Source organism: Ornithodoros turicata, chromosome 3 (genome assembly GCF_037126465.1).
Source record: "Ornithodoros turicata isolate Travis chromosome 3, ASM3712646v1, whole genome shotgun sequence".
Lineage (NCBI taxonomy): Eukaryota > Metazoa > Arthropoda > Arachnida > Ixodida > Argasidae > Ornithodoros > Ornithodoros turicata.
The window spans coordinates 40,212,910-40,228,164 of NC_088203.1; the positions used below are offsets into that span (position 1 = coordinate 40,212,910).

The 15,255-nt window shown below is 45.6% G+C and overlaps 1 protein-coding gene across 1 annotated transcript in view; it reads left to right on the forward strand.

Annotated features, from left to right (window-relative positions):
* LOC135388431 (uncharacterized) overlaps nucleotides 1–14,975 on the forward strand; it is a 37,845-nt gene extending 22,870 nt beyond the window's left edge. Inside the window, exons 4-11 of the mRNA XM_064617993.1 lie at nucleotides 8,734–8,805; nucleotides 9,161–9,220; nucleotides 10,019–10,052; nucleotides 11,941–12,008; nucleotides 12,755–12,796; nucleotides 14,595–14,633; nucleotides 14,719–14,778; nucleotides 14,832–14,975. Of these exons, the coding sequence (XP_064474063.1) occupies nucleotides 8,734–8,805; nucleotides 9,161–9,220; nucleotides 10,019–10,052; nucleotides 11,941–12,008; nucleotides 12,755–12,796; nucleotides 14,595–14,633; nucleotides 14,719–14,778; nucleotides 14,832–14,879 (423 nt within the window). The 3' untranslated portion in view covers nucleotides 14,880–14,975. The remainder of the gene's footprint in view (nucleotides 1–8,733; nucleotides 8,806–9,160; nucleotides 9,221–10,018; nucleotides 10,053–11,940; nucleotides 12,009–12,754; nucleotides 12,797–14,594; nucleotides 14,634–14,718; nucleotides 14,779–14,831) is intronic.
* Nucleotides 14,976–15,255: the final 280 nt, after the last annotated feature.

Below are 15,255 nucleotides of genomic sequence, written 5' to 3' on the forward strand. Positions count from 1 at the left end.
GGTGCTTGTCGCATTGAACGCAACAAAAATGTAACAAGAAAAGTGGCGTGGCATCGACACTGTTTCGTACGTTCATATTTCGCTGTTGTCTCGCGACGTAAAGTCTCGTATTATTACCACATTTCGCTGTGTAAAGCCCATTCCAAGGTGGCATGATTTAAATCATTTCGATTTGAAGCACTCGGATGAATCGCAATTAAAATCACATATTCGTCATGATTCAACTCGAAAGAGTTCTCCTGAGAAAGAAAAGAGAAAGATTCAAAATTCAAAAGGGAGCTCCGAAACTTGGCCAAAAGGCGCAAATACTTGGTTAGCAATAATTCAGGCAACGCTCACACTAATAATTCATCGTTAATGGGGCCGCCTACGTATACCCAATGCGCACACAGCATCCCTTTCGATCACAAATTGTAACGCAAACAAGTACGGGCAATGCTGCACTAGACTTGCACATAACTCCACGCAAGTTTCTCCATCTCAAATACGTTTGGATATAACTTGGTATCTTACTACTATTGTTTGAAATATTCTTGAATTGTCAGCATTTAGTATCTAACGTAAATGCCTTTTATGTTGATTGATCGATTTTAAACTATAAAATATGGAACTGTGAGTCCTGACAAAAGTCGGGACAGGCTATTCCAGAACACGTGGACAGAAATGTAAGTAGTTTCTTTGATCATTTCATTAAACTGTCACTCAGAACAGCCAAGGCGTCGTCTATCCTTGGAAGCGGGTACACGTCGTTCTCGGTCAGTGCGTTGAGCTTGCGGTAATCAACGCACATTCTGGTGGTGCCATCTTTCTTCTTTACAAGGACAAGAGGTGATGCCCAAGGACTTCTAGAAGGCTTAATAATGTTGGCATCCAATAAGTCCTGGATCACGGCCTGAACAAGATCTCGCTGGGCCGGCGACAACCTCCTAGGACACTGGGAAACTAGATGGATGTCCCCTGTCGGCACGTAGTGATGTCCGAGCTTGCAATGCCCCAAATCTGAAGGATGGGTTGCAATGGCGGCTGCATTATCGAGTAACAGCGACCTGACCGTTTCCAGATCCCCAGTTGAGAGGGATGTCCCGACATTGTAGATCATGTCTGACTTTGATCTCCTGGTGAGACGGATGAACAATTGGCTGGCGGTCTGAATCTTCCGAAGATTCCAGATTGCGAGATCTGTCAATCAACTCTCTATCCTCTTTGCTCAGTTCAATTTCTTCGGTGCACAGAACTCTGTCAGCCAGGCCCAGGGAGCCTCCTTCCTCTATCGGAGCTGGTCGAAGCGTTGCGTTAGTACAAAGGACTTTAAACGTGCCTTCCGTGGCCTGGACGCATGAGGGCTCCATGTGAAGAAGGAAGCTCTCGTGGAGTGTCGCAGAGCCGATGACTTCGTAGAAGTCTTGCTCAAAGGATCCCCGTAGGTTATCGAAGCGAACTTCGACGAACTTCCGAGTCGAAGGCGGAACTACTTGAGCGCACCGCGCGAACTTTCTCTGATCTGGTACACTGTACGGCGAACGAGTTTGTAGCTTAATTTATGACTGCCTTGGAAGATTTCAAGAAGTCATCGCCAAGAATCAGCCTATCGTCTTCGAGATGAGGGACGACGATGAACCTCTGTTGAAACTCTTCTCCATCTACTTCAATTTGAGCCAAGACTTCCCCTAAATTGACGAGGTCAATGCCGTTTGCGCCAACTAAACGGACTTGAGAAGGTTGAGGTTGAGAAGTCCAATGTCCGACGCCAACTTGCAGTTCATTAGGCTCTTTGTAGATCCCGAGTCGAGGACTGCTGTGAGATGCTGTTGCAAAATTTGTACATCTACATTTTTGGTACCCGCTCATTCTTTACAGCTAACACGCTGAGCTACTGATGACTCCCCGCAGGTATAGGAGGCATCAGTCTTCAGTTTCCCTGACGTTTCGATGACAATACAGGAGACACCAGGAAGCTCTCCTGCCAGTCGAGAAATTGCCGAGACAACGGTTCCGGGAACCTGGTGACGAAGTGTCCCTGCTTCTTGCAGTTGAAACAAATCTTCAATACGTTGGACTGGTTTCTTGACGGGGACGCCTCCGAACTGGAAACAGAGCGAGTTTTCTGGCGAAAACACTTGGTAGAAGCGGCTCGGCTCTGTTTGCTTTGCGGCCCAGGTTTGTGCACGGGAGAATCCAGCTTTGACGTCTCCGATGTACGCGGTGCGGCGGCGGCGGTCGAAGAAGTTTCCGTGAGTCGGCGAACGGTAGCTGGAGTTACGTTCTGCAACTTGTCCTTTGACGTCTCCTGGACCGTACTAGCCCTGTCGTACAGCAGGAACGAGTTAAATAAGTCGTCGAGAGAGGTGAACGACCGGTCGAAATAACGACGCTTGGTCTGGCTGGATACAGAAGCGAGAACGACGTCGCATTTCTCCTGTTCGCTTCCTGAGTACTCGCATTCGTCCATAAGCTCGAGCTTCTGTATTGCGTAATCCACGCAGGATTCACCTTGACGCTGAGCTCTCGAGAACATCTTCAGTGCAGTTTCCACGGGCTTGTCTAGATGATAGCGTATTCTAACAGGTCATTTCAACTCGTTCCACGTGGACAGCTTTTTGGCTGCCAGCTCATATCGCATCCATGCGTAGTCTCTGGATGGCATCTTTGGGATAATTCATGGTACAGCAACGTCGTTCGGAACGCGGTATATCTTCAACCAGTACTCTGTCTGGTGTATTCAAGTGAGGATATCCTTCGAGAACGTCGGTAGAGCGCTCACCGCCCCCGAAGAAAGATGCGTGTATGCCGATGTTTCTTCGCCGTCGTTCTTGCTTTTCATCAGCGTCAGAGTCAAGGACCCGCAAGCCGGCCGGACTCCTCCTGGAATAATTTCCGATTACTTATCTGGTCTTTCTCGGCTGGACAGCGTGGATTCCAGTTTATCCATGGGCTCGATGATGGGTGGCAAGAGCCCGCAGATGAGATCGTGAGTAGCTTGTTGCACCTTTTGCGCATCGGGGGCGTCATCAGGTACACGAGCTGAGTCCACCGAAGGCTGTGGTTGCTCCACACAAGGACTGTCGGGTCTCTCAGCAAGCCGCTGTTCAAGAGCGTTGATTCTGTTGGTCAACTGGGAAATAGTGTCCAGAGCTGTCCGATAAGCCTCGGCCTTCGCTTCGTCATCCATGTCGCTGAAGGCTCCAATGGAACCCCCGTCTCGTTCCATGGCACGTGCAGAAGAACGAAGTGTCCGGGCAGCAGAAGCAGATGATAATCGATGACGCAAGGACCGACGACCCCACATGCAAGGTAACGACTAAGACGGCTTGAAGTAATCCCCGTTCGGGCGCCAAGATGTAACGTAGTCAAAGTTACCAGTAGTTTATTCAGACCACTTAAACCGTCCAGTGCTGGCCACAGACTGTCCTGATGTCCTTCTCCTCCTCTTCCTCTTCACCTCGGTGCCACTTCTTTCTTTTCCGCCACCTGACCGGTACGCCGCAACACACTTCCGCCAGAATGCTGCAGTTTGATCTTGTGTTTTAGTTTGAGTTCTTAGTTAATTTTAGTTCGCTTCGTTTAGCTTTATTTAATAAAATTATATTAATCATACGGAAAAGGATCCTAATAATTCGAGCCCTGCAGTACGCGAATTATTACCGTAAATTATTTTCGGTTCCCTTCCCGTTCCATGCATTGTGAGTGTGTGATATCCGTTTCAGTTACCGTTACCGGTTATGTTTGCGGTATAGTACCGTTCCTGTTACTGTTAACGCTTCTGTTAGCTTTCCCCGCTTTTCTGTCCGGGGTTCCTGTAACTGAGCTTAAATACCCTTCGAGTGCCATGTACTTGCTTGTCATAGATGAACGAAGGTAAAAACAAAAAAGTCAATGGATTGAGCTGGGGCGGGGTAGAGTTTGAAAGCGTTGCTAGCACAGACTTACTGCCACTAAGTGTCGCATATGAGTAAAACGAAACTGGAGCCCTCATGATCATGGTCATCGCAATTCACGACTGTGGAGAAACAGCAACCGGTTACCAAGGCTGTTAAAAGCAGGGAAGTGTAATGGGCACCTTCTTGATACTTTTTCCTTTTCCGTTACTACAATACTTTCGTTTCCGTTATCTGTCTGTGATATTAGCCTTCCAATTTCGTTTGCGTTACATTCCTGATACTGTTTCTCGTCATAGAACGGCTGGCTGCGGAAGGACAGCCTTTTCAGCATCCTGTTTCGCCTAAGAGCAGGTTCACACGTGTCACTCGTACGCACCACGCAGAGCCGTCGCGAGGCGAGTTTGCGCCCAGGGCAGTGCCAGAGCCTATATTAAAAGGGAGTCTAGCCATGAATAAGTCATGCCTATACCAGAGGCTCCGCCCACTTTTTCAGCTTTCTGACCAATGGCGTCTTGAAATACGGGGCACTACCAACCAACCTATCCTCATTATTTGTCCCCCCCCCCCCCATCCAACATGGGCAGTGCCATTTTGGGTCACAAGTGGATTGGATGGAATTTAAATAGATGCCTCTCGCGATCTGTAAAGCTTAGGATTTTTGGTGCAAATTCGATAAACGCCACCTAGGCTGCGCAAGGCACATCCGGAAGTGTCGTCTACTTTTGTCGTTGCGCCGCTGCCAGCAGAACCTCCTGCTGGTACACATCCTATCGTCGGTACGATTTATTAACTTATCTACATTTATAGTTGGGTTATAGTTGGAATAAAGAGGGCAAGAATATTGATATTCATAAGATTCGGCAATTAAATTCGAAACTGTACAGCAGAGTGCAGTGTTTGTTATGATTTCGGTGTGATTGCTGTGTTCACTAAGCCTAGCACAGACGACAAAACGTATTATTTTCTATTAGATTGCGAAGCATCAGTTGAAACTGAATTTCGAGAAACGTATATGAGGTTGTACATCTGCGGCGTAAAATCAGAGTAATGAAATTTGTGGAATGAAAGTAGTGAAATTTTTTGTCACGAAATTCTCGCTTCAATGTGTTTGTTCTCGTCGCCATTTTGGGCGGCAGTAAGGTGTCATCGTGACCCCCGTAAAAAAAAGCTAACCAATCAGAGGCCCGAACCTCTTTTGGGGCTCCTCCCAATGGCCAGACTCCGTCTGAATATATGGCTCTGGGCAGGGCAAATCTGAAGCACCCCCACTACCTTCTTCTGTTGCCATCCGGAACCCTGTAAACAAAGAAGAGATAACGCTTATTTGTACTGCCGAGATCGTAAATTCAAATTCTCTACATTCCCACTTGATACTGTACAAATAACCTACCAGGGTCTGCCGCTCGGCGCCTTCTCTGGCCGGGGCGCATGGGGCGGCTGCCCCTCTCGCACCCCCGTCGCCATGCGTTGACACCACGCAAGTAATATCGCATCGATGGGATTCGTACATCTGACGGGATTTTTTTTTATCTACAGAAACATGCCATCATCCCGTAGAGCGTCTTGCTCAAATTTTCAGTTCAGCAACTCAAGTTGGGCGTGTCCAGACCTCCTTCAAATTTATTTTATTATACATTACCCTCAGGGCCATTACACAGGACATTACAGAGGAGGCTGGGCATTGGTACATATGAAACGTACAATACATAACGATATGACACAATATGTAATACATAATGCATAGAAATAATATAGGTCAACATGTACAATATACAAGATGTTAGAATATGATAATAATGAGGCACGAACGCAACAAAATAAAAAGAAAAGACAGACAGAGAGGAAAAACGGCAGAAAACCTTAGCTAACAAATGAGGTAGTTAGTAACGGCAGTCATTACGGCATCGGTAATGTCTTTGATTGTCGATGGCAGGTCATTCAAATCCCTGATGGTAGAAAGGAGAAATGCATGATGATGGGCTGTCGTTTTACCGGGACGTTGGATTTTGTGTTGATGATCAATGCGTGAGGACACATAGCATGGTGATTATAGAAGTGAGGACCTGAGTGAATGTTTGAATGATACATTTCATGGAGTATGGTTATGCGTTATATTTTCCGGCGAACTGAGAGGTCAGGCAAGGATATGGAGGTTTTGACGGTCGCCAATGCTTGATAAACGTGAATAGTGTGATGTGACTAAGCGAACAGCGCGGTTTTGAAAATATTCAATTTAATAAGGGTCACCCTGACATGAATCCTACACATTTGAAGCATATACTAATCAAGGTTGTACCAATGTGGTATGCAGTGTCTTCTTAACGTTAGAGCGAGCTAGTTTGTAATTCCTTCTGATATAGCCAAATTTACGATTCGCCGAACGTAGAACGCTGTTAATACGGTTAGACCATAAGAAGTTGTGTGTTAGGTGCACACCCAGGTATTCATAAGACTGTGCTTTTGTGCAAGAGGGACCCATTAATGAAATACTGAGACGATAATGAACGAGAGAAGCACGTGCATTTACATTTGTTAGTATTGAGAGACATACCCCAAGTGGTACACCAACTGCAGATTTTTTTAAATGTCGTCCTGCACGGTTAATGAGTCGACTGGCGTTGTTATTTTGCGGTAGATAGCGCAATCACCAGCGAATAAAGGAATTGAAGAAGAAACTGATTCAGAAAGATCATTTATGAATATGAGGAAGAGCAGAGGGCCCGGAACGGAATCTTGGGGTACACCTCATGTTACTGTAGATAATGGTGATGAAGCGTTATTTGCGTAGACAAACTGTAAAACATGTGTGATAAAGGATTCGATCCATTGGACGACAAGGAGATCAAGGTTTAATGCTGATAGTTTTACCATGAGTAGATTATGTCGCACCTTGTCAAGGGCTCTCGCGAAGGCGATGAAAATAGCGTCAGTCGTGTAGCCAGATGCCGTATTAAGAAAACTCTCATTAGTAAAGTTGTGGTTCGCAAGAGAATGTTTGTACATTCGCATACTAACGACAGATGCTCGTATACTAACGACAGGCAGACGCTCTCAATAGCAAACATTACAGCCATAGCCACGGTGAAATGAAAAGAAATTAAAAAAAAACAGGCTCGTGCTATGGTCGTAGAATCTGTTGTGTAGGTCACATGTGTTGACGTTATGACTTACGCGGGCTCTGGCGACTAAGCGACGGATGCGTTGTTGAGACGCTTCTCGTGCTCTTTGCGTGGTATTCAGATCATATAGTACTGGGAACAGAGAAAAATAAATAAAAATAAAAATAAAATGAAGTCACTCATGTCACTCATCACTCATGTGCACTCATGTGCAACAGGAATAACCATTACCTGCACTCAATACCTGACGATCATTTTCGTTTCTGTTTCTGTTTCCTGTCATGGAGTATCGTGGGGTACCCGTTTAGTTACCATCTTTCACTTCGGTAATATACCGATTCTGTTCCCGTTCCCATTACCGTTACCGTTCCCTGACTTAAAAGTCAGAGTAAGGTCAAATAAATCCGATTTTAACAAAAATTAGTCAGATTTGATTTTAAAAAATCACGATTTTTTCCCAATCCGCCGCTGATAGTACGCTTATTCCCGATCAGGTAAACAGTCGAATACGAGCACACTTGTAAATCGGACTGAATATTTATCGGCGAAGGATTGGTCACGTGATTTTGTAAGATAACAGTCAGAATTTGCATGGTGAAAAGCGCCAGTTCGTTCATGTGAATGCGACAAACGCCACTGTTTACGACGACAACACACCCATTTAACTCTCGGCGTGTACTGCTCGCGACACGGTTGTCTGAAAATCTCCAGCCGGTGGCTGAGCGGTGCCCTATTGGTGGTGTCGCAGACTAAGGAACTATACCAATACAGTCTCTTAGGAAAGGCCGCCATCCCTCTCTCTCACTCTCTTACTAGCAGACGTCAGGAGGCTCTCGTCCCTTTTACAAGCGCCTTTTGTAGTCGCAGAGTACTGTTTTACACGTGTACACTCATCTTTAACTAGTCATCGCGTGTACTCTTAAATAACAATAACATCACCACTGTCTCAATCATACCTCAGTTTGTGGCGCATTATGGTCTTTGTTGTCAATGCGCCATTAAACTCCCAATCGTCATCATCATCTTCCTAGCAGACGACACCCAGATATCCGAGAGTTACCTCTCCCGACAGGTGGCGACTGAGCGCGGCCTGCCCTCAGAGTCGGTATTGGTATAGCCCCTTGAGTGCGACACCGCCGACACGGGACTGCTCCGCCACAGGCTGGAGATTTCAGACAACGGTGTCGCGAGCAGTACAACTACACTATTGCTCCCCTCGTAACAGATGGCTTTTTTGCCGTACGTTACGACGCTTTGAGTGAGAAATAAATTTGTCTATCTAATTTTATCTATCTACCTCGTTGGCCGCGAGTCGAACGCTTGCTGGAGCCAGGCAACGCAAGCGGGAGATTGGTTGGAAGGGACAAGGAAGTACTGCGACCAAGCACTCAGATAGAAATGCCCGGAACAAAACCCTCTGTGGCACGGGGTTGGTCCTGGGAACTCAAAACAACCCAACAAAAGGACGCCGACGGCAGGACTCGAACCTAATCCCTTCGGGGTCTCCATCAAGGATTCGTCATGGTCGCTGTTACTCTGAATGCTTGGCAGTGAATCAAAGGCGAACGGTACCTGAAAGAGACCTGCGAAGACAGCATGTTCGTTTCGCCATTGATAGAAGCGAAGAAATGACGTCTCAAAGAACAATGCCATAATGATGGCGAAAACTTGCTTGCGATAAACACTTTCTCTATGAACGTTGTCTGCTCTGACTCTTTGGATTGGTGAACTTACAGATGTCAAAGTCTGGTAAGAAGCCTTCTTTGAAGACCGTGGCGGAGTACAGGAAGAAACTCTGGGAAAAGATCGTAAGATGTTGTAATTATGAATGTCGTTGAGTACGTAGTACACTCTTAAAAATGAACTTCACCACACAGCACGCTCCTAGTCAACCGTCATCTAGAATGACAACGTTCTCGCCCTAGATTTGTTGAAAACGGGAGGCGGAGCCTATTTTGTGCCATTATGCACGGCACAGAATACGCTCCGCCTCCCGTTTTCAACAAATCAGGGGCGAGAACGTTGTCATTCGGGATGATGGTTGGCTAGGAGCGTGCTATGTGGTGAAGTTCATTTTTAAGAGTGTAGGGTCATACTCTGATATCGCTGCTATGTGTTATTAAAGTAAATAATGAATTGTTCAGGTTTGAAATTTCTCTTTAGGAAGGAGACTCCAGCATCACAAACAAGGAACAAGCGAAAACATTCGCCCAGGATTTTGAAGTGAGAACGTTAAGACTATCCGTTTTATCGAAACGCTTCTCTCTCTCTCTCCTTCTTTCTAGTGCGTTCGTTCTTACACGTCACGACTGCGGCTATCCCGATGTCGCCGTGTTTGTGGACAAAGTAATAAGCGGCGTTCACATGAATGCGACAGAAGCGCAACATATCGAGCTTTCGCACTTCCTCGCGCTTACCCTGATGTGGTCCTGGCTGAGAGGGTTTGTTGCGATAAATCGATACAATACGCGACGACAAAGGTGTATCGTATCGACTTCTGGCAACAAACCCTCTCAGACAGGACCACGTCAACCAATTCACCGGTCGGGATAATTGCGATGAGGTGGGCAGTAATGTACTATAATGCACGTAGACCCATTTAAAATATGGAAGATAAAGGATGAATACAGTCGTCGAGTTTTTATCCAATCTGAAACTACCGTGCGAGACAACAACTGAAGTCGCTGTCGGGAGCTCTGTATATTATATTCCTATATATTATATAGGAATAGGATAATATAGGATAGTATAATATATACTCCTATATATTCCTTCTATTACTCGCTATTGTATTTTTTGCTGAACCGAGGATATATATGCATTCCGTATCCTATGCTTCTTCTTATATTTCCCTACTTCGGCTCTACTTCAACTTTCTCAACTTCGAATTCGTTAACGTTACGTTTCGCGTATCTAATGTACAAAGGCGGATTCACCTTGAAATACCACTATACTGTAACGGGTGATCGCGCGCCTTGACTGTCATTCTTCGCTATAATATGTGTTTTTATTTTTTACCAGAGCTGCGCAATGCAGGCTTTCGTCAGAACCGCGGGTGAGTATGTTGCAAGCGAACTCGAGAACAGTTCGCGACGTTTTATGGTAGGAGGGGTCACAAGGACCTAGCCTGTGTTGGTCCGTGAGGTACAACGATCTCACAAACAATATTGTAATGACAATCGCAACGTCCGATTTTTTTATCATGATGTTGCATCCAATGTATTTTGCAAAAAAAAAAAAAAAAAAGAATGTGACTCCAGGATTTTCACAAAACATCGATGCCACGCCGGCAGGTCGAAGCGAAAGTACAAAAGTCAGTATCCTATAGGTTAGTTAAAAAAACTAGAAACACACAGAGTGAAGGCAGGGATGTCATTGTACCCAAATATGTACAACTCTATGTGCACCCCAAGCGTTTATTTACAAAGGCCCCTTCCTCCCTCTAACGCTTCAGTAAAACGTCATATGGAGCTGACGTATCAGAACTCTGTATTTCCCGGCTCGACCACGCATGCCGTTTGGCGTCGGCAGCCAATCCCAGACATGTACAGGGTGTGAGAACATTTCCGGACACATTTCAAAACGTTGTTAAGAATTGTACATGCCAACAATCACAATGCAAATTGGCACTTGGCACAGCGCTGTAGCTCCGGGAATAGTTTTATTTGAGCTGCCCCTTAATTTTCTGCCTATCAAAATTCCTATCAACATGATAGGAATTACAAGCTCCAGAAAATCCAGTATGGCCTATACCGCCGCCGTTTGACTTAGGTCCTCTCCGTTTCACGCTCCATCGAGTGTTGGAACGCCATGTCCATAGGCGTAACTGATAGGAGGTCCGGTCTGTGTGTGGCCTGTCTCTTCGCCACAGTGTTTTACGGGAACACGACTCTGGACTTTTTCCACAACGCTTCTGCGCATGCTCTGTGACCCTAACGGCGCCGAAGAAGTTCCCTACATATTCAATAGATGGCGCCAACATGGCGCCGGCTGTGCTTTGCCGCGCGCCGATCGTGTTTCGCTGGACAGCCGCTAGGATACGACGCAAGTGTCCTACACAATACGACGCAAGTTCAGATCCTGAAAGGACCTGAACTGTTATGACGGACAATACAGGAATAGTTATATGAAAATCAAGGACACTAAGGACAGCAGCTGATGTAATGGAGCGCGAAGCGCAGACAAATGTACGAAGCAGGCGACGGTGTCAATGTACATTGCGATTGTTATTATGTGCAATTCTTAATAACGTTTTCCAATATGTCCGGGAATCTTCTCACACCGTGTATAAATGCCACGGATTAAAAGCGCTAAAAACAGACGACAAGCCAAAGAAACGCACACAAGCAGCGCAATGGCAGCAAATTTGTTGAACACGAACAATTTGTTGTTAGTGCGCTGGTTTTGTATTCGTGTCCTCGTCTGTTTTTAACGCCAACAGGCCCAACTCGACGTCGCCGATACGTTGTGACATGACATATTTTCATGAACGTGGTTCTGTGGCTGTATAAAAACTCCTCTTACGAAGTACAGCAACGTATGTGGTGGCCTGCGTGAAACCTCAAAATGACGTCGACGTTATTGTTGTGAGAGTCCGTAGGGCAGAGCATGTGTGCGCGACGCCTTTTGTAACTACTGCTCTACTATGCCGTTGTCCGCATCGATACCTTCAGAAACCATTTCAGAACGATCATTTTGAAACTGGTACATGGTTGCTCTTATACAGGTAGAGCTCCCCTTCATGAACAGCGAGTACTCAACCGTAATGAACGGATATTTCAGCGGAAACTAGGATGTACAAAAGTCCGGTGTACGCGTACTGTAATTACGGAAAGCCACGAAAGATGAGCGAACGAAAATTGTATTCGACACCTATACGAAGCCACTACGGCATATAGTTCGCGCATGATTCTTTAGGCTTTCTCGTCTGTTTGTGCCCGCAGCAAAAGCTTGCCGGTCCGAAGTGGATGCAGCCAACGCGGGTGTGTTGTCTGAAGACGAGATGAAGCAGGTGAGATCACGACAGTTTTAATCTTAGTAGGGCCGATGTAATGCAAAAATTCCTTTTCGCAAAGTGAAAGGTGATGTTACTTTGACTATGACGCCAAAGGAACGAGAGTTACCCGTTGCGTGGCTCGTGATGTATGAGCGAAAGAACCTGCAGCCGACGCGGAGAGCGCTCCTATTGGTGTTCTCTGATGTTCTCCCGCCATGATTGGACAAATCGTTTGTGGAGAGGAGACCAATGAGTCTTGTCGGTCTGCTTGAGAAGGCGAGGAAAAGGGTACATTGGAGATTTGATTTTCGTTCATGAATCATGAACCACGCAACGAATGATTCCCGTTCCTTTACTGTTTGTGTCAAAGTAAGGGCGTGTTTCAGTCTTTCTAATCAACCCAGATCTTTGAAAAAGTTATCGAAATTCCTACCACTGACGGCATTTATAGACTGACACTGACGGCCGCTTTGACACTCTGTGTGATGCTATTATACGTAGAATACGAAATGCGACAAATAACAAATTTCTCTCTCTAGCGTGACCTCTCAGATTTGAACGCTCGCAATACGCATTCGAAATACAGTCATTGTCGACGCATTGCATAACAGTGAAAGGATTTGGTCTGTCCAACAAGTATGCCCCGTAACAATTGTGCGGTTACTATGCTATACTATGTGTAAAGATATATGTGCAAATGTGTAACACGCGGAACACCTAACAAATTTATAACAACACGAGTAACGCATGACGTATTTCAGTTGAAAAAGATCGGTATGGCAGCGTGGGACGATGCCAGACAGGTGAGGTACAACCCTTTATTGATGATGGTGTCTAGGAACCTGAACACATCGTTGATGTGTCATAGTTCCTCTTCGTAACTGCCCGCAGTCTGTAGGTATCCGGGTTTCGCTGAAAGATATTATAGTAATTTTGAGTGACCTTTCTTCAGAGTTTACGAAATATGGTTCACTGTGAAATTTGAGCAGTACCTTCTCATCAGGTCTATCAAAGACTGCGCTTCGGAGACAGAGCGTTCTCACGTATTTAACGATAAATATGTACTCGGAGAACAAGGAGCAGTCAAAAACAGGGACAACGACACAAGAAGACACACAAACAGAGGCATTGTGTCGTTGTCCCTGTTTTTGACTGCTCCTTGTTCTCCGAGTCATGTACCAACAAGCCCATCAAGCTACTCTAGTAAATATGTACTCAAAGATAAGGGAGAAAAAAAAGAATATGGGTACATATTTGGGTACTATTGGTACTGGTATTGGTATGGGTACTATTGAGTACATATTTACTAGAGTAGCTTGATGGGCTTGTTGGTACATGACCCGGAGAACAAGGAGCAGTCAAAAACAGGGACAACGACACAAGAAGACACACAAACAGAGGCATTGTGTCGTTGTCCCGGTTTTTGACTGCTCCTTGTTCTCCGAGTCATGTACCAACAAGCCCATCAAGCTACTCTAGTAAATATGTACTCAAAGATAAGGGAGAAAAAAAAAGAATATATCGGTAGCAGTTACACCTTCTAGTACGGAAACTAACAACTACACTACGTTTTTGTGTCCGCACGCTGAACTTCACTGTCCAGCAGTGAAAGTAGCACCTAAACTTCGCAGAAACCTCGATGTTTTTGGTCCTGAAAGGCACGAATAGCTGAGGCGAAAGCACTAAAATTACTCCTGTTTCCCTCTTGAGAGTAATATCGCATTGGAAATAAATCACGTAGTGTTGTGGGATATGCGCGTATTACTCAGGAGAACACGCAATGTGGGATGTCCAAATATCCATAGTACGATGGCTCACACCACTGCAGGAAAGCCAACCATACGGCATTAGCGTGCCCTATGCGTTCGCTGCGAAAATCCGTAAACCATGTATGTGATCAGAGGCGACGCAGTACAAGTTGCTCAGACACGTCATCATCCGCGACGGACGTTAAATACAGGGGTGGAGGTTCGAACGCAGGTTTAGGAATACAGGGACGACCCGGACCGACTATTTTTGTTACCCTATTCTGAAGAGGACGCCATCTTGTCCTGGTCATATGTCATAGGTAACATCATTCTGGGGGTCTTATGACTTCGTGTATGCTTAGGCTTAGCGCTGATTGAGATTTTCCTATCACCATAGAGATGAACGGATTCCGCTGCTGTAAATTATGACGTGCCTGAGTGAGTCCTACGGCAAGTGCCGTTATCCCATCTTGAGGCGTGGTCAAAAGTACGAGGATCCGATAAAAGTAATTACCTATGTCGAAAAAAAAGTTATAGACCTGCACAGAGAGACAGCAAACCTGTTGCTCTTCATAATCAGTTCACACGCTGAGCGTGGGTAAGCGGTCATTTTTTATGGTCATGTCAATGACGTCCGCAATGACGTGCGACCAGAACCTGTGTTGCATTCCCTTGGCATGATATCGTCTACGGAGCGATATGGGGAGCGAAAGAATGCGAAGTATGTACGCCATTCTATCTTTGCGGAGGGACACCTTTTTTGAGTCAAAAGTCCATCCAGCGACCCCTATGGGTTGTTCGCGATCATAGTTATTTTCGTGCGTAGATCCTTGAAGGATAATGCTACTTTCAGGGAAAAGAAATCGACGATAAGGAAATGGAGAAGAGGATGGTACGTAAGAGTATTCAGCTTTTGCTGAGTGAGTGGTCATACATTTCTTTTTTCTTTTTTTGCGTATTGTTCTTTGTCTTTTTAGTCCGCCGTCTTCAAAAACGAAAAGCTGGAAGCGGCCAAGAGGGTATCGAAAGCCTGTGAGGTGAGGCACTTAGTTGACTTTATCCGTGGAGAAACACTTCCTGGTTTTTGCAGCATTGTTTAGTGAAGTTCATGGAGAAGGTCGACACGCCGAAAGAATAGGCGTGCAATCTGCGCCAGCGTTAGTGTTACCACAACCACCGAAGCAAATATTCCGCTATTGTTTCACCCTTGATACGGGGTCCGCAAGGGCTGAATTGAAACTGAATAAATATATTTCTTCCAATGTTAGTGTCGGTTTTGCATGGGGGATAACTGCGCTCCGAATATTGACAAGAATACATTAATGCTTCCATTCTTTGTCGAAGCGGGAGAGTGCAAGAGCCATTGTCTTAGAAAAGAATAAAAAAGAAAAGGAGCTGCATCCTTCGCAACTCCGTGAAACGCGTTTAAAGGGATAATGAAGGTACCTCGAAGAAAAATATGCATTCTCCGTGGAGAATGTCTCCCAAGGAAGACTTTTATACGAATTATATCC